Genomic DNA, 19,480 nt, shown 5'->3' with positions numbered 1-19,480 from the left:
GATTCATATGCTGCTGAGTTCCATTTAGTTAAACAAGCGCACATTTCTGTAGTGTTGAGTCAGTTTTAGGTTTGCTCCATTTAAGATCTAAAGGCTTTTCAAGATGGCAGAGCTGGAGAGCCAGCAGGTCTGTCGAGCAGGAAGCACAGACACAGGAAGGCAGCCATTGACCCTTTACCCTTATTCCCCCTCCCTCTCTTTCTAGTTTATGGATGGTTTCCAGATGTACGATCAGCCTGTCAGAATGATAGGGCAAACGTTAACCAGCAGCAAACATGACATGCAAATGTAGTAGAGGTCAAAGTCCAATTTGTTGAGGGTTTAGTTGGTTGAGTGGCTCACACCATTCAACTCTTTAGAACATGCTGATTGGTGGAATTTATTGATGAATGTGACGTTAAGCCAGCAGCCACCAAGACAACCGCAATGCATGGAATGACAGCACACAGTCAGCAGTGGAAGAAAAGGCTGAGAGCGCTGATAAGGGAACCACGACAGTCGACATATGAGGGTGCAGATATCTTTTCTTGGCATGAGCTTTGTAGTATAGTTCCACAGCATTGAGACAAAGGGATTTTTGTGATGGAATTTTATTTTTCCTCAAATAATGAATACACCTGCTGGCACAAGGTACACTTATAATAGCTAATTGACTTTTGCGTTCCGAAATGCACTTTTCAGAAAAGCGAACAGGAAAGCTGTTGTTTGTTCTCTTTTCTAGCCGCTGATGAGAAAATCTCTCCAATTAGCAGCAATCGAAACGTTGATTAAGAAAAAGGGGAAAAAAGAGCACTATTGTTGATGCATGGCTGCACATCTGATTATTCCTGTATAAATACAGAACAAAAAGTTTGACTTCTTTCATAAATTGTGTCAATACTGAGAGAGAATTGAAAGGCTGATGAAAAAAAATGGAAACATTTGCAATACATCACAACATATTTATGAAATGACCATACATATTTCCCCAACTTTCCCCCATGAACAGTAATGACCAAATCATGTCATGAAGGATGTTGTGGAACAGCAACAACCCAAACTGTACATTGTGAACACTCCATCGCAGGTGATTACCTGAAAAACAGTGCTAAAGATCCCACAGTGTATCCCCAACTAGTTTTTTTGAAATTAATTATTAAATCTTATCTTTCAATTTCTTGCACAAACGTTCAATATTTCAGAATGCATAAGGTTGAGAAAAGTAAAAATGTATCCATCCATCCATTTACTGCCGCTTATCCAAGGTCAGGTCGCGGGGACGGTAGCTGAAGCAGGGAAGCCCAGACTTTCCTCTCCCCAGCCACTTCGTCCAGCTCTTCAGGGGGGATCCCGAGACCTTCCCGAGCCAGCCGGGAGACATAGTTGCTCCAGCATGTCCTGGGTTGGTCCCAGGGACTTCTTCCGGTGGGACGTGCCCAGAACACCTCACCAAGGAGGCGTCAGGGAGCATCTTAACCAGATGCCTGAGCCACCTTATCTGGCTCCTCTAAATGCAGAGGACCAGCGGCTCCCCCTTGGGCCTTGCCACTTTTTAATCACCTCAGTGACTTCAACCCTACAGATAGGGAAACCCGCCTCAGAGTCCCCAGACTCTGCTTCCTCCTGTCGGTAGAATTGAGGACGTCTTCGAAGTATTCGGCCCACCGACTCACAACATCCCGAGTTGCGGTCAGCAGCTCCCCATCCCCACTAAACACAGTGTTAAGCTTTCACTGCTTCCCCCTCCTGAGATGCCAGATCTTGGACCAGAATTCCCTCAAAGCCGTTCAGAATTCGTTTTCGATGGCATCACCAAACTCCTCCCAGGCCCGGGTTTTTGCCTCAGCAACAACCAAAGCTGCGTTCCGCTTAGGCAGCCAGTACTCATCAGCTACCTCCGGAGTCCCACAGGCCGAAAAGGCCCGACAGGACTCCTTCTTAAGCTTGATGGCATCCCTTACCGCTGGTGTCCACCAACGGGTATGGTGATTGCCGCCACGACAGGCACCTACTACACTATGGTCACAGCTCCAGTCAGCCGCCTCAACAATGGCGCGGAACATGGTCCACCTGGACTCAATGTCCCCCGCCTCCCCTGGGACATGTGCAAAGTTCTGCCGGAGGTGGGAGTTGAAACTCCTTCTGATAGGAGGCGTTCCCAGCAGACCCTCACAATACGTTTGGGTCTGCCAGGTTGGAGTGGCGTCTTCCCCCGCCATCGTAGCCTATTCTCCACCAGGTGGTGATCGTTTGACAGCTCCACCCCTCTCTTCACCCAAGTCTCCAAGACATGCAGCCGTAAGTCCGATGACACGACCTTAGAAATCCTCCTTAGCTGAATGCTTGCACATGATGCAAAATGCCATACATGGGTTAACAAAAGTAGCATCAATGTCACAGTGGTATAACCCTTTAATCAACAGATATTTGAAAACAATCGGTGAAGCAACACATGTAGACAGACAATAACAAAAGTCCCATATTTTTATGTATTTTTACATACATATTACACGTTACATGTTTTTGTGCAAAAAATGACCAATATTACTATTTTACAATTTAATGATTTAGCTGTAAATGTATTCTTCATGTGTGTCTCTGTTTCTATTATACTGCTCCCTAGTGGCCAAGGCACATACATCAGAAGGAACACATGAACTGGAACGGATTAATGGCATTTGCATTCATTTCAATGGGGACAGATGATTTGAGATGCAAGTGTTTTGAGTGGTCACAGAACAAATTAAATTCAAATTTAAATAAGACAAAGCACCACTGTAAAAAAAAAAAAGTTAGATTTTGTTGCACAATAACATTTACCTGAATGCTCAGTGAGCTGTTTATGTTGTAATCCTTCAAGGCTGTAAACAGGGCTGATAGAAATTTTAATTGTTTGTATACGCTTACAGTATTTGTCAGTTGTGAAGCTCCCGTGGTCCTTGGTACCAAAATGGACACAAATGAGCCGCTCTCCACTTCCGGCGTGGTGCTAAATGAAAGCTTTGGTCGCAAAACCATTTCAACCATTTCCCTGTTGCTGCCATCAATATTACGTGCTCACCAGCAAGAAGTTGGCCTTCCACTTGACAGGTGTGCACTTGTGGGTGTGTTTGCCATGTATGCGTGTTTCCGAGAATCAGACACCGGGCTGACGTTTAAACCTCTGCCTGAGAGAATGAATTATTGAGAGTGATGAACTGAAAATAACCACGGAAAAGAGAGCATGTGCACAGCTCCTCCCACTCTCACTCAGCTGGTATGGATGACGTGGGCACTTTGCGAGGATGTATCATGGGAGACAAGAAACACGTTTGTGCTCTCTGTGGGTTGAATTAAATTGAATATGTTGAAGCTACATGTGCGCCACGATGACGTGACTAAATAGGAAAATGTATAGATGGGAGAATAAGCTATTCAGACTGTGAACCAAACTCCCACTAGACTCCTGTGGGCCTGTCAGGTTCTCTCTCTCGCTCTCCCTCTCTTTCTTTCTTTCTTTGGGCATCGCTCGCCCATGACCCCTCACACACGGACACGCACACACATGCATACACACCTGGCATGTATTTAATCTTTTTTTAGACTCCGGGATAATCACCTCGACTTGAAATTAGTGAGCCATCCGCTTGGATTACTGCCAGAAAGGCAAAAGTGTGTATGTATGGGTGTGTGTGTTTGCTATAATTGCACTGAAATTGAGCTTTCTGTGCGCGTGCGCGGGTGTGTGTGTGCCTGTCAGTGAGAGGGTAAATATTTGTGCAGGAGCTCTGGAGAAGGTCAGGGTCAACGTATGACAGACAATCCACTGGGAAATAAAAAACACACAAACACACGCACGACCCCACACACACACGCACAAAGAATGAAATGGGTGTCCAAAAAAAGAACATGAAAAATAGACAGGAGGGCAAACAGAGACCTGTAGAGGGGAAAACACAGTAGCAGCATCATAGATGAAAGACAGAGATGGACAGAACAAGGAGGGAGACGACAAGCTTCATCCAGTGGTTCCCCTCCACCGCGCTCGGTAATTGGCCGGCTACACAGAGGACACACACGGCGTACTCCTGTGCTTCATGTGCTTGGACATCATGAACCGTTTCATATCCGGTCCTGAGTGTGCGAGTCTGAGAAGTCATATGAAGCCATAAACACTTGAGAGGGTGTGTGTGAGGAGGTGTCAGTCATAACGTTCTTTCCGGACACCACGCACACACACAAACCTCTTGCGGGTGTACCTAATTGATGCCATACATGCATCTCTGCTTTACACAATACCCCAATGGCCTACTTGGAGCACCTTTTTATGTGAATGAAATACAAAATTGGAGACTACAAAGGATACAGTTACAATATACAGACTTGAATATAAATGACATAATTATGTGTATTTTTTCCTCCCACATCTGGGATAATATTCTTTTACCCACATCAAACTTCGCAAACGCACATGCCCGTTGAAGTCTAAACATACCATCGGAACCGCCGTTCATTTTCTCCATGTGCCTTGTATTAATTTACTGTAGATGTGCCACAAAAGTATATTTTCTTGCAACGCGGTCGGCACTATTTCAATGTAAAGTCTTTGAGGGATAGTTTTCCTGCCGAGATCCACTTATTGATGGGGAATAATTAAAATAATTGGTTCTAAAATGACTTCAACATAATATCAATTATTACAGTATTATGCAATATATTGTCTATATTTATATATACAGTATTTATCTGCTTCGCAGTCACAAATTCCCATGAAAAAAATTCAATGATCCAACAATACATTATTCCCTTTACATTCTCAACATTAGGGACATCCGTACAATCATGATCGAATAGTTACTTAACTAAATGTGCAGACATTATAACAACAAATTCCTCTGTCTTGCAGGAGTAAAAAATAAAATAAAATAAATAAATAAATTAGCAGCTGTCTTTAGTAAAGCAATCTATTTTGGATTCACCCTTAACTTTGAACTTGCCCCTTGGGAAGCAAGTCATTGACTTTTTGACATGCTTGATTGTCATACAAGAGTAAAAAGTTGTCCGCTGCCATTAGTAACACTTTAAAATAATAGAACTCATCTTTAGCGGCAAGGTGACAAACTCTATTGCGCTAAGGCATCAATTTTACATTAAGAAAAATCTCTCAATTTACTCACTAATTGACTTGGTGTGAAATTTGGGTGTGTTTAATTGGACGCAAAGCTGATCAAACTCACAGGAAGGCACGATTTCTTCTGTTGTATGAATGGCAACAGGTGGATATGCAAGATTAATGAACCTTTTGCCATCTAATGGAAGTGCCTTTAATTGTTCTGCCTGTCACTATACGTCACTGGCATAAATAGATGAACATTATTTGTAGTAAATCATTTTCAGATTCAAATTAAGTGAAAATTGGATAATAATAACGTGCCTCAATTCTGAATTGTACTACCTCAAAAGAACCTACCCCACTGTAGACGATGCAACTTATGGAAAACTATCCCAAGAGAAGTTTAAAAACAACACAATTCCTTTAGGAAGAGAAATCTAATTGGTCCAAGGGAGCCAGCATTTTACAAGGCATTAGGGTGTTAAAAATAGGTATGAGCACTGGTCTCAGCAGAGCACTTGACATCGCTATTCCCCACACAAAGACGCTGTCATACGCACGTCCGAACGGAGTCACCTCGCATATTCCTCTGCAACTTTTCACGAGCTAACAGGATTCCATGTTTTAATATCTGCAAATTGCTTCAAAACCTTTGTAATGATTACTCGTGAACACTACGCCATTCTGGAGTCAGTGTTAGGTGTTGTTAATGTGGGCCCTATGTTTGTTGAGCATGAGGACATGTCAATTCGAGTGTAAACATGTTTCACAGCTATATGCACTTGAGCACAAACATGCACAGAGATGCGACCCTAGTGGCAGCAACGGATGTCACATTTAATCTCATCACATTTCTCCACTGACGCTTGACATATCAATTTTTAAGTAGCTGGCCTCTGCTAACGCCTGGATCGCCTACACACACACACACACACACACACACACGCACACACACACTTTGGTTCAGGAGCTGTGACACTCAAGGGGTACTAGGGGGGTTCCAGCTTGAAAACCCGTTGCCATGGTGACCATTATGGAGCTCATCTCCTGGGGGCCACCGGGCTTTACACAACTTCCCTATCAAAAAAATACACACACACACACACACACACATACCCACATTTGCTCGCACACTCAATCCACCTCCCGCCCACCCAGAAACACACACACACTTTTCTCCCTTTTCAGTGCTTTGTGCCAAACCTGATGGCAAGCCAATGTTTGCCTTGAACCGATTGTCTCAGAGGGCCAGGAAAGGAGCAATTAACGGTCTAACTAGTGCAAGAGTCTGGAAGTAGACGAAGGCACACAGTCTCAGCAACCACCTGTTTAAATGTAATTATAAAGTATTGACTGGGAGATATTGGCTTTGTGCTTGTGTGCATGTCTGCATTTGCTTATAAATATTCAGACAACCTTTAACAAACCATTTCCTGGTTCGCAGAATGTGTACAACCCTAGTCATTTACTCAATCAAACACTATCATTACGCTACCACTGTGTAAACATCCACATACATAAGCTTGAGCACCCCTTATTGTGGCCTATCACGGTAAAAGGACAATACATTAAGTACAGTGGTGCCTTGACTTTTGAGAGATACAAGCTGTCACTTGGCCAATTTTTTTTACCTATAGTTGCAAGAAAAAAATTTGCGTTACGAACAACAACAAGCAGCGAATGATTCTTTGAAAGAGTGCAAGTGCTTGCTTCAAGCTATTAAGCGTGTTACTATACTGTAAGATAATATCAACATTTCCATCCATCCATCCATTTTCTGAGCCGCTTTTCCTCACTAGGGTCGCGGGCGTACTGGAGCCTATCCCAGCTATCGTCGGGCAGGAGGCGGGGTACACCCTGAACTGGTTGCCAGCCAATCACAGGGCAAATACAAACAAACATTCGCACTCACATTCACACCGACGGGCAATTTAGAGTTGTCAATTAACCTATCATGCCATCATGTTTTTGGGATGTGGGAGGAAACCGGAGTGCCCGGAGAGAACCCACGCAGGCACGGGGAGAACATGCAAACTCCACACAGGCGGGGCCGGGGATTGAACCCCAGTCCACAGAACTGTGAGGCAGACGCTCTAACCAGTCTAATCAGATAGTGCCGCACTATCAACATTTCCATTAAACGTAATTAAAAATGTGCTGCCACCTCGTTTTTTTTGTTTTTGTTTGTCTGTTTATATTATGCTTATCCAAATTGCCATTTTGGAGTATTGAACATACTTTACAATAAAGTCACGACATTTAGCAGGATGTTTATTAGTGTGGAAAATTTGTGAGGATCATGGACATAAACCCCCCAAATTAGCAAGGTAGCACCCTACAAAAAAAAAATCGTGAATAATTACTGCTTGTAAATTTAATGTCATAATGATCTTTTTTTCAGGTAGCAACAGTTTGTGTTTGAATAAATGGGAACAATGCTTTGCTATCCTGTTCATTTGTTATTCATTTTCAGGTACTAAATTGTTAATGTGTGCTCCCCAATAAACTGTTGTAATTATAAACACATTCATTTAATGTTGGGCTTGTGGTTTTCATTAAACCAAGAATAAATATGAATAACCGTGAACGATATTGAAAAGAAAATAATTAAAACGTTTCCCATCCACATTCAAGTCAAACTAATAAACTTGACTCTGAAGTGACTTGCAGGGAGAGCACATGATAGGAAGTTAATAACCTTTAGAGTCATTTATCAAGCAAAAGCAATATTAACTTGAGAGCAGCGGAACAAGCAAAAACTGACATTTCATCGCCTTTTCCCAGCTAATATGGCTTCAGCGTTAACACCATTCTATTGGTTTTAAGCACCTCCAGATGTCCCCTGACACAGAGCAACTTTATAGTTTCAAGGAAATTGTGTTTCTGGAGGTTTGACAAATGCACTCACTCTGGTTTAATCTTAGTTCAAGTCACAATTTAAAACTGGAAAAAATGTCTCATTTGCTGCTTAATGTTCCACAGCCTAGCTAGTTGCTTCCTGTGTCTGCCTGTTATTTGGTATAGTAGCAACCCACCCGTAAATCAATTTTCTATACCGCTTGTCCTCATTATGGTTGCGGCTGAGCTCGAGCCTAATGCGGCTTACTTTGAGTAGGAAGCCGGGTACACCCTGGCTTGGTCGCCAGGAAATCGCAGGGCACAAAGAAACAACCATTCACACTCACATTCACACCTACGGGCAATTTAGAGTCTTCATGTATGTTGTACCTCAAGTGCATGTTTTTGGAATGTGGGAGGAAGCTGGAGTACCTGAAGAAAACGTACATAAGCACCGGAGGAACATGCAAGCTGCACATAGGAAGGCCGGAGACTTGATTCGAAATAAAAATATTTGGAAATAATATGTATATCCATTTTTATCTGGACATACCTACATACCAACGGCTCGGTCTCTGTGAGGCGGATGTGCTTACGGTTCTGCTGCCGGGCTATGATTTCTGTAGGGAGAATCCTAGAGCAAATAAACAGAATTCTTATTTTTCCAATATGTTGCAATTGACTCACACTCCAGTGTGGATCCAGAGGAGACAGACGGGCTGTTCCCTCCTCAATCAGAGCGTGTGTGTCCTGAGTAGCTCTACTACATCATATCTAAGAGCTATCGATTGGCATAAATACAGAGAGTCTCTCTGGTGACCAGATAAATATTTAATAAGACACTGGATCTGAGGCCATTCTTTGTCGTTAGAAGAAACACACTCACGCCGCCGCATCCGCACACAGCCCCCTCACAAAAAGAAAGTCATTGGGCATTTACTGGCACAATAGCTTGTCACATGGGTGATACCCTTATTAGCCACGAAGCTGAATTCAGCTTGTCATGGGAACATTTGTGAGCGTCAACTCTGATCTGGCTAGAATGCTATTCGATGTCTCAATAGCACGTAAATAGTGTACGTGATGTATGTTGCACATAAATAGTGTGACATCACAGCAGGGTACCACGCATACAGTATGGCTACTTGTCTCTCTGATTTGTGTTCATATTTTCTCATTAAGTGCAGGATAGCTGTTCTTCTTGCGGAACCTCTGCTTCAATGTTAGGTTCTCGACCTGCTGTCTCAGTTGGCAAATTTCCTTTGGGGGAGTTGCGTTTCGGTCTAGTGCCAAGTGGACAACAGCCGGATCATGACCCAAGCCCTAGTCATGGTCCATGAAGACAACTGGTTAAAACACAGAGCGACGCAGGTTGTGCGCCAACCTTAAGAGAGACGGAACGGAACAGAAGCTAACTACACAAGTTAACATGCAAAAAACAGACGACAACAACACAAGCTAATTACACAAATTGGCAACACAAGAAATAAGAAAACAGAAGGCTACTTACACACGTCTGCGAAAATAGGAAGGGAAATACCGGAATATAACTACGATGAGAAAACAGGCATGAGGCAATTGGTGATGAAAAGCAGAAATGTCCGGCGACTGTCCCCTGTTACTCCTGTGCTAAAAAGCCACGATGATTGTGGACAGGAGGCTCCGCCCCTCCATGACAGCAACTGTAAACAACCAAAACACAGACCAGGCAGGATCACAGGCTCACGTTCCAATAAACGTTAATAAAAATGAAAATAAAATAATAACACTATCGTACTTACTAAAAGCCTGACACAAAAGCGCACGTCCATGCTCGGCAGTAGTGTCTCGAGTTCACTGAAACGTGAACTCTTTCATTTTCCTTCTGGAGCGTTGCGTCAACTAGCAGCAGGTAGCATTGCGAAAAAAATAACAAAATGCTGAAGAGTGGTGACTACCGGAAATAGGAAATAGTTGGGCTTGGTGAGATTTAATGTGGAAGCGCCGAGGTCCAGCGCTGGGACAGTCGATTGTACTGTTTCAAATCTAGCACAACATCATTTAATTGCTCTGTCCTTCACCATATGTTGCTGGCATAAAAGATAAATGAACAACGACACATTATTTGTATTGTAACCCCTAAATGATACTTTTCGGACCAATTACAACCAACCAGGGTTCTAATAGTTTTGAATTTTCCATTATACAGTAGTTAATTTTTATTTCATTTTGACTTTTCTTTTTCAAATTCAGTTTTAATTAGTTTTATTAGTTTCAGTTTTGGCTATAGTTTTTTTTTTTTTTATTCAGTGTATTTGTCAAGTGTGAGATAAAAAAGATCACAGTGAGTATTATGTAATAAAAACAACAAAAAATCTAATAAAAATAATAATATATTAACTTAGTGGCGGCATGGTGAGGGACTGGTTAGCACATCTGCCTCACAGTTTCTCAGGACCCGGGTCCAAATCCGGCCTCACATGTGTGGAGTTTGTATATTCTCCCCGTGCCACCGAGTACTCCAGTCTCCTCCCACATCCCAAAAACATGCATGGTAGGTTCATTGAAAAACTAAATTGCTCGTAGGTGTGAATGTGAGTGCGAATGGTTGTTTGTTTATATGTGCCCTGTGATTGGCTGCCGACCTGTTCAGGGTGTATCCCGCCTCTCGCCCAAAGATAGCTGGGATAGCCTCCAGCTCGCTCGCGACCCTAGTGAGGAGAAGCGGTACAGAAGATGAATGAATGAATGAATGAATGAATATTAACTTACTAACAGATGAACAACCATCCACAAATCAAATACAGGTACTTTATAACAGTCCACCGAATTTGAAGTGCACTACGTGCAGTGCATAATACTGCTTCTAATGTTTGATCAGATCACAACGTACAGTAAAACCACTCAGGAGACACGTGCTGTAGTATGGCCTTTTTAAAAATGTGTTTATGTTTAAGTTACGAAAAAAAATCAAGTTCTATTTGCATGTTTTCCTTGTTGCTAAATTGCAAACTTCTCAAGTGGACTTTCAGACTTGTGGCTGAAAGATAGAAAGTAAGCTTGATTTTACCTCCTGTATTTCCAGTGAAAGTGCATCCAGTCTGTTTTCTTGTGGACTCCAAGATGATTGTGACAAAGCCTTTCAAGTTTTCCTGCTGTTGCTTAAGTAGTCATGTGAAAATGCCCTGTTGTTGTAGTAGTTCAATCACCTGCTGTGTCAAAGAGACAAACTCCTTGTCTGCCTTTCGTGGCAGGAAACCAGAGCATTTTGAGACTCTCTGCAGATGTCCGTTTCTCTGAGCTTTCCCCAAAATATGAATAACTGATGTGAACGATCCGTGAAGGCACTAGCTAGTGGGTAACAGTCTAAGCCATTTCAGTTAGCAACACATAGCAACAAAAACAGCTTGGACGTAAAAGTTAGCTTTCGGGCAAAACTAGTAGTAATAGTAACTAATAACTAGTAGTAAGTACACTACAATTCCCAAAGGACTGTTCAACCTTCCTTCCGTATCCGTTCTGTATCTATGTATTTATCCGAAATAAATACAATTAAACTCAATGCTGAAAGCTCATGTATGAAATTAATCGACAAAGACGAAAACAAAGGACATTTTTGCTATAATTATAGCTTTAGTTATCGTTTTTATTTTAGTTTGTTTACGAAAATGGTTTTTCAATGTTAGTTTTAGTTTTTTTTTTTACTATAATAAGTCTGCAAACAACATTGGATAATCTCAATGGCACACAAATTTGCCATGGCACAGTGGTTAAGAATCACTGCTCTACAATATTAACCAAACAACAGACTGCAGTGTATCTAGCTCCACCATTTAAGTACCTTACCACTAATATTAGTAACTGTTTCACCTATCCCAGGTAAAATAATTGGTCATATAATGTGCCCCATTAGTGTAGATTTTACCATGATCCTGTTATAGTATAATCCAAATTTGGAGTTCTCGTCATTCCAGAGCATAGTTTTAGGAGCTGAACTTCTAGTCTCTAGTGTGACTGCTTCGTGTGCAAGGTTGTGCTTGTGCGTCTGTCTTTTCTTATCTGTGACAAGGCATTAATCATAATGGAACCCCGTTAGGTAGTGAATATCTCATGGGGGAAAAGAGGGCAGAAGAAAAAAGAAGAGTGACTGTGTGAGAGACATAAAGCGGGATGAGGTACAGCAGCGAGACAAAAAAAATTGGGAGAGCAAAGAGCTACTCAAAGACGCCAAGTTCTTGCACGCACTTTGATCAGGCAGTTGCTGGGACACCAGGCCTGGCAAGAGCCAGGATGCTCCGGATGAGACGCCCCTGGAGAATAGCTGCTGGCCCACCCTACAACTCAGTCAAAGGACACGCACGGACACACGCACGCACGCACATACACACACACACACACACACACACAGAGGACTTGGGCACCCATTATCTTGCAAGATGACGGCAAGGAGGAAGGAGGCCAGAACGTCCTTCCTTTGAGAATATTCACTTCCTGTCCTTCCTTCGCCTTAACTTTTGTTTTCCTTCTTTTTTACCGGCACGTCTCCTGTTCCAGCACTCTCAGGTCTTTGGGGGATTGCGCTGGTGGACCTTGCTCCCAATATGATGAATGTTTTGCCTAAAAATACATTCTGTTCGCAAGCGAGCGAGCGCCGCATCCAGGTGGAAGAACTTACCTCCACTTTGAGAAATCACACCGCTTTTAGGCCGCATTTCCATTCCTCTCTCTGCAGGTGAAATCCTACTGCCTTGCATATATGTAGGGTGCATGTGTAAGTGTGTGTGAGTATGCGCATTAGAGTGATAATTTACAGCTTTCCTGGGATGAGTGGATTGTACCATGATTAAATCCGTGACCTTCACCACCGGCACAAGCAATCAGTAGGCGCACAGACTCGCTTACACACGCACACACACATACATATTAACCGCATACTTAACACACAAGTGTCGGGAACACCAACATACAATTAGTGCCAGGTGGATTCTTTTGCATCAGAGGCCAAAGTTATTCTGCTATTTCCCAGACAAATATGCATAAGCGCACTCGCAGGGGCGGGGGGCGTAGGTGGGTGGGGTGGGGGGGTTGGTTGTTTGACTCAGACACCCTTATTTTCATTACATGGAATTTTGTGGACTGTAATACTATTTACGAGAGAGGAAGTGTGTAATTGTGAGGATCTGAATACTACGTCTACATATGTAAAGCGGCTGGAATAAGTATTTATAACGTCACCATTTTTCTCACTAAATATACTTCCAAAGGTCTTGGGTTTCCATGCCTTTTTACACCTCCCTTTCTTCATGTGTTCAATACTTTTTTCCCTGTGTCATTTCACATTATTACACACAACTTAATTTCTCATCTTATTTGTTCTACTTTCTTTGTATGTATGGATTACTTGGGTTGTTCCCAACATCTGTTGAAATTTTCAGGTCAATAGCACCTTTGGAAAAATATTTAATGAGAAAAATGGCTACGTGTTAAATACTTATTTCAGCCGCTGTATAACAATCCATCCATCCATTTTCTGTACTGCTTATCCTCACTAGGGTCGCAGGCGTGTTGGAGCCTATCCCAGCTGACTTCGGGCGAGAGGCGGGGTACACACTGAACACATATAAACAAACAACCATTCACACCTCACATTTACACCTACGGGCAATTTAGAGTCTTCAATTAACCTACTCTGCATGTTTTCGGGATGTGGGAGGAAACCGGAGTACCCGGAGAAAACCCACACAGGCACGGGGAGAACTAATATGCGGCCAGGACCAAGCAACAGTCATGTCATGTTACTGCCAGAGTCGCTGTGCCTGCGTATTTGTGCCTCCCCAGTAGCCTGAAGAGCTAATGCTCATCCAAGAGGAGTGACAGTCGGGATGCTGTTGGGCTGTGTTTAGTACATTACGACCCCGCGGTTCTCCCGCCTGATGTAGAAAGATCTCACGTAGACCAAATGCCACAATGCATTAAATCAGACTCTTGTTTTCGTGTCCGTTCCCATGGGTGCTGCACGACACATCGTATGATCTGTCAGTTTCTCTCGTGCCTCTGCCGCACCACGACTCCTCTAGTTATTGTGCCCTTGGTTACTTTTTCTAGACAGTTTCAGTCTTCTTTCAGTATGTATATCTCCTTGTATTTATTTTTATTTTTTTGTTATTACAAGGTCTAAACAATATAGTCATGGTATTTTGTAACTAAAGTGGGTTCTCCCTACCAACCAACAGAGAAAAATAATGACTGTAATTAATAAAATGCATATTAAATTATATCAGAATGAATTTAATTGAGATCATTTAGTATTTTGATGGCAAATCGTATTATGTAATTACATATAATTCAAACCTGATGACATTACATTACATTTAACAGCTGTCATATAATTATGAATTGCGTAATTAACATGACATTTATAAATCACCTCCTATAGATCCTTTCCACAAAGATAGAACTGTATTATATATATTACGATGTAATATTTTGGTGATGTTCTATAGCTACATGGAAGGGGGAACATGTTCTCGCAGTATGATGCACAACACATCTACACAACCAAAATAATAAATAAATTGTCAAATGAATATCTCTGTATCAGTGTCTGTCTATTCTGAACTGAGCTTTATCATCACTGTAGAATTATCCTAATACTTCATAATATTGTACTTTATACAGAAAATGGATGGATGGATTGATTAAAAAGATATACAGTAATGACATAAATAGAATTCAAAAGAATTAAACAGTTTACGTAACACTGCATTACTTGAATAGCCATTGTGCTTCTCTCTAGTGTGCCCACCTTGGCCATATGGGGACAGTGTAAGACAGTACGGTACTAATAGTCATTATTTTCAGAGGGTCAACAATATATGACTGTGGGTGGGGTACTGTTATATTGTCTGACTACATGTGATGCTGCACGACGTGTGTTTAATCCATTGCTTCAAAGGTTATAGTACCGCAACATAGATGCTATTCAGCCTTGAGTTCACTGCCACCAGAAAGCGCTCGTCTCTCAAATCTGCACTCACAAGTCAAAGCAAAAATCACCTGACAAGTTATCAAGGAATCTCTGTAATGGTATCAACAACATTTAGCAGCCATCAGTTATTGCAACATTTGTGGCATTTAAAACTGAATTTCTTTGTCTTTATGTTTGATGTTTCGTGAATGTCATCTGGACCTTTCGTGGCTGCATTGACTCCTCTATTAACTTTGTGTTTGCATCTTTCTGCTCGACCCAGCATGCCGACCTGGAACCTACAAGGCCTCGGCCACAGACGCCTACTGCAACAAATGTCCTCCTCACAGCTCGTCTCCTCATGAGCAAGCCACGGAGTGCATTTGCGAGAAAGGCTTTTACCGGGCCGACAGCGATCCACGCTCGATGGCGTGCACACGTGAGTGAGCCCTATGCAGAAAAATTAACAAATAAACACACACTCACACACATACACACATGGAGATGAAAGTTAATTTCATAGCATGCTGCACCAAACTACGGCTTTAAGTTAGAACTATTGGATTACATTAAATTTAATTAGTTGGTAATGTGTTCTTGTAAGGATTTACAGTGCATGACAGCTTTCCAATTTTATGTTTCGAAATAACCCAAGCGTGCTGTTTCCCTTTTCCTTCGGCTTTGCCTGCTCTACACACCTGAAACACATGAAACACACGCATCCATGCGTGTTAGCTGAGTGTTTGTAGGTCACTGTGTTGTGAGAACATATGAGGCTGATACTCTTATCACAAGCACGTAGGAAATTTCTTGACCTTTCCATCTCACGCACACATACGCGCGCACACACACACACACACACACACACACACACACACTGCCAAAGGGTTTAACTTTGTCCGATTAGTAGGGAGGAGAGAACACTACACGCAAAGAGATGGCTTGATAGAAGGATGTGTGAAGAGGAGAGGCGGAAAAGGACAGTGACACAATGACAAAGACTTGGAGAGAAGACGAGCCCGCACCTTCCACACGGAAACACCCCAGAGCGCACACTCACAAGCGTAGACCCATTATCAGGTTATGGTAGATTACACTCATTAATCGTTGTAGCAGGTGAGATGTGACAGGCGTTATCTGCTGGAAATGACTAATGCCTCGTTCAAATATGTATGCTCCCCTAAATGGGAACGAGGAAGGAGCAGGAGAGAGAGGGGAAATTGATCAAATAAGGAGAAAAGGTGACATATAAGTCATGAGGAGACATGTGGAATGACACTTAAGACAGGAGAAAGGAATAGAACAGTCGGGCATTTTAGTGGACGAGCACAGGAACATGATCTCAAATGATTATGACGGACAGTTATGCGTGGCCGACGGAAGTGGGAGATGCGGAAAAGAAAATGACAGAATTAGCAGGATAAATCAGCTCGCTCTTCTGACAGATTTATTACAGACAGCTTCAATTATCCCCATCATGGCCTCCTATCGCAGTCGCCGAGCTTTCCGACACTCACTCCCTGCGTCCCTGAGATTCTCACCACTGGGAAGGCTAATCAGGAAAGGCCCAGGCTGCGCCAGGGTTCCCCAGGGCTCAGCTATGACCTGATGACATGTCATCAGAGTGTACAGTCATCTGCGCTTTAATTTCTTTATGCTTGAATTAACGGCTGCACATTGTGCTGTGAGTAGTCATAATCACTGGACTTCTGCGTGAGTCGTTTCCTAATAGAAACGGTAAACATTCAGTTTGAAATGTGATTTATCCTTGCTGACATTACAAGGTGTGTCAGAAAGGTTCCAGGACTGGTGTCACCAAAGATACTGTATATTTCAACCACAAGCTTTGAGTTTTCTTCCTCAATACGGGCCAGACGATCAACCAGCATGTCGACAAAGACATCCTGTGGTGTTTTCTTCATTCATTGCACGAGAAGAGGCGAATGTTATGGCAGGACAACGCACAAGCTCACAACGCCCTGACCATTTGACAGTCCCCAGCCGAAAATAACTTTTCCATGCTGGAACAATCTCCTAACTTACCTGACCTGGCTTCATATTACAAAACAGCAAACAGATTCTTCATGAAGTCATTTAAGCGAATAAAGCAAATAATGTTTCTGTAGGGCCCAATGTATGCGTTGTTGGTTTTTGGGCAGTTTAAAATTGAAATGGTGGCAGGTGTGTGTCGACTCCCATATATTATTATTATTTTTATTTGATGTTCATGTACTGATTTAAAAAAATAAATAAATCAGGTTGCTCACAAGTTACTCTTTACTTTTGAGTATTTTTTTCATTGAGTACTTTCTTACTCTTACTCAAGTAAATATTTGGATGACTACTTTTTACTTTTACTTGAGTCATATTATTCTAAAGTAACAGTACTCTTACTTGAGTACAATATTTGGCTACTCTACCCACCTCTGGTCACCAAGGGGATCTGTTTTGAAGAGATGTTTGGCCGTGTTGATGGAGCTGCAAAGGATCCCGGAAGAATTCTTCTAGGGGTGCCTGAAGATGTGGCAGAGAAGGCTGGGAAAGTGCATTCAACACTTGGGGGATTTACTTTGAAAGGAAAACACTTGTGTATAATAGTTTGGATTTTAAATATATCTTTAGTGACAGCAGTCCTGGAACCTTTCTGACAAACATTTGAAAATAAATAAACATAATGAGCCGTACCAACACTAATCCAAAATGATTTATACGATACAGGATCTGATTAGTGTACCTAATGTTGTGTCCATTGAGTGATAAACTGCCGTGCTTGCGTTGTAGTGCTCAATACATTTTCAAAGTGCACTGGACTTGTAGGATCATACATCAACATATGTATTGTTGGTACCTGCAGCTACATGCTCTCAACAGCAGCTTGCTTTCTTATTTAGTTTTCTGCCAGAGGTTAAGCACAGAATGTTTTGATATGATCACAAATTTAGCTTCAAGGCGCTTCAGAAATATATATATTTGTTTTGAAACCTAAACTGCTCATGCATTCATGATCCAGCTCTCATCTGTGATTCACACATACCTGCTTGTCACTAAAGATTGTGGCATCACATTTTGGGTGACTATTAGCATACAACGAAATTATAGTGCCTCTATCTATGTAGGAATGTGACAGAGAGCCACAAAACAGCTCAAATGTCAAAATATAACTCAATGAAATGAAGTGTCAACCTTTTAGAATGATTGCAGTCCCACTTTTCAGACTTTGACAAGTGTCATAAATTCACATTTTAAACTGTTCAGACTGAGATTAATATAAAGTCTTCTAAATCAAAAGATATACCTGACTCATAAGAAATTGACTCTCCTGGCGCTTTCTATGGATGAAATGGTCATCAGTGGATTATTTATTCTCCCACGAATCAGCAAGAGCCAACTGAATTGTGGCTTTCAACTATTGTAAGAGTTCACTGTAGTATTTCATGCTTAGACTGTTTTTATTATAACCAGCCATCGTCTTTTCAAAGATATTAATTAATAAAATCCCAAGTCTCTACCCTCTGGCTGTAGCTACTCAAATGATTCATTTTTAGTTTATATAATTGACTAATTATAAAAGATTTGGTGTGATCAGTTATAAGCACGAAGATGATAATTGGAGGTACAATTGCAAAGTAAATATCCCATGTGAGTCTGTTTTCACACAAAACAATCTGTAGAAAGTAACTTTAATTACTAGAAAACTCACAGCATTATTGGGATTAATTGCTGCTGCCTATTTTCTTTACTTTTGTGAAGAGGGAGGGATGCTCATGTTTCTGGAAAATAGTCCAATTTATTTTTTTTATACTCCATATTATATATGATATATTCCATACAATAGGCTCCAGCGCTCCCGTGACCCTTGTGAGGTTAAGCGGCTCAGAGAATGGGTGGATGGATGGATATTCCATACAGCCGTATTTTTTATAGTTGTTGCATTTTGTGCAGATGGCAGTCCTGAACTACAGTGGTGCCTTGAAATACAAGTGACCTGACTTTGGAGTTTTTCCAGATATGAGGCGTCCTTCGGCCTTTTTTTATTTTTTTTTTTTTTGCTGTGTCTTATAGATATGAAGGCTGTATGGTAGCAGTGAAGTCCAGTCAGCACAATCTATGACAAGTAGCAGTTTGGCAAATATTAAAGAATTCATCAAAAATGAGGCTTCAAGCTGTTTAATGCCACTCCAAGTTGAAGTTTAAAACAAAGAGAATTACAGGTTCTGTATATAAGACAACCAAACAACGTTGCCTTAAGAAAGACCTGTTTGGCTTAATTCTAACAAACAATCCAAAACACCTTTGACATGCTAATGGTTAGCATTGATCGTTGCGTTTTTTTTTTTTTTTTTTTAAGTAATGGATATTTGAACACAAATGGAGGAAAAGCACATGCAGACAGATAATATAACAATACTCACAGTCATATACAGCATTATTTATCCTCTATGAAAAATGACAAATACTACAGCATCTTACTGAGTCACTTACAGGAGTAGTAGAAGTACTCTTCTTCTTTGTTTGTGTCTGTATGACTGTATTATACTGCCCTGTGGTGGCCAAAGTGGGCACACCATAAGGAGCAGCGTGATGAATTAAATTGCAGCATTAAATCATGTTGCACAAACTTTTTT

The 19,480-nt window shown here is 41.6% G+C and overlaps 1 protein-coding gene across 1 annotated transcript in view; it reads left to right on the top strand.

Annotated features, from left to right (window-relative positions):
- Nucleotides 1-19,480, top strand: part of epha4b (eph receptor A4b) — a 127,937-nt gene that overhangs the window by 49,999 nt on the left and 58,458 nt on the right. The window contains exon 6 of the mRNA XM_061797520.1: nucleotides 15,139-15,294. Within this exon, the coding sequence (XP_061653504.1) occupies nucleotides 15,139-15,294 (156 nt within the window). The remainder of the gene's footprint in view (nucleotides 1-15,138; nucleotides 15,295-19,480) is intronic.

The sequence above is a fragment of the Phyllopteryx taeniolatus genome, chromosome 14 (assembly GCF_024500385.1).
Source record: "Phyllopteryx taeniolatus isolate TA_2022b chromosome 14, UOR_Ptae_1.2, whole genome shotgun sequence".
Classification (NCBI taxonomy): Eukaryota; Metazoa; Chordata; class Actinopteri; order Syngnathiformes; family Syngnathidae; genus Phyllopteryx; species Phyllopteryx taeniolatus.
This window is presented reverse-complemented; position numbering and strand designations above follow the sequence as displayed.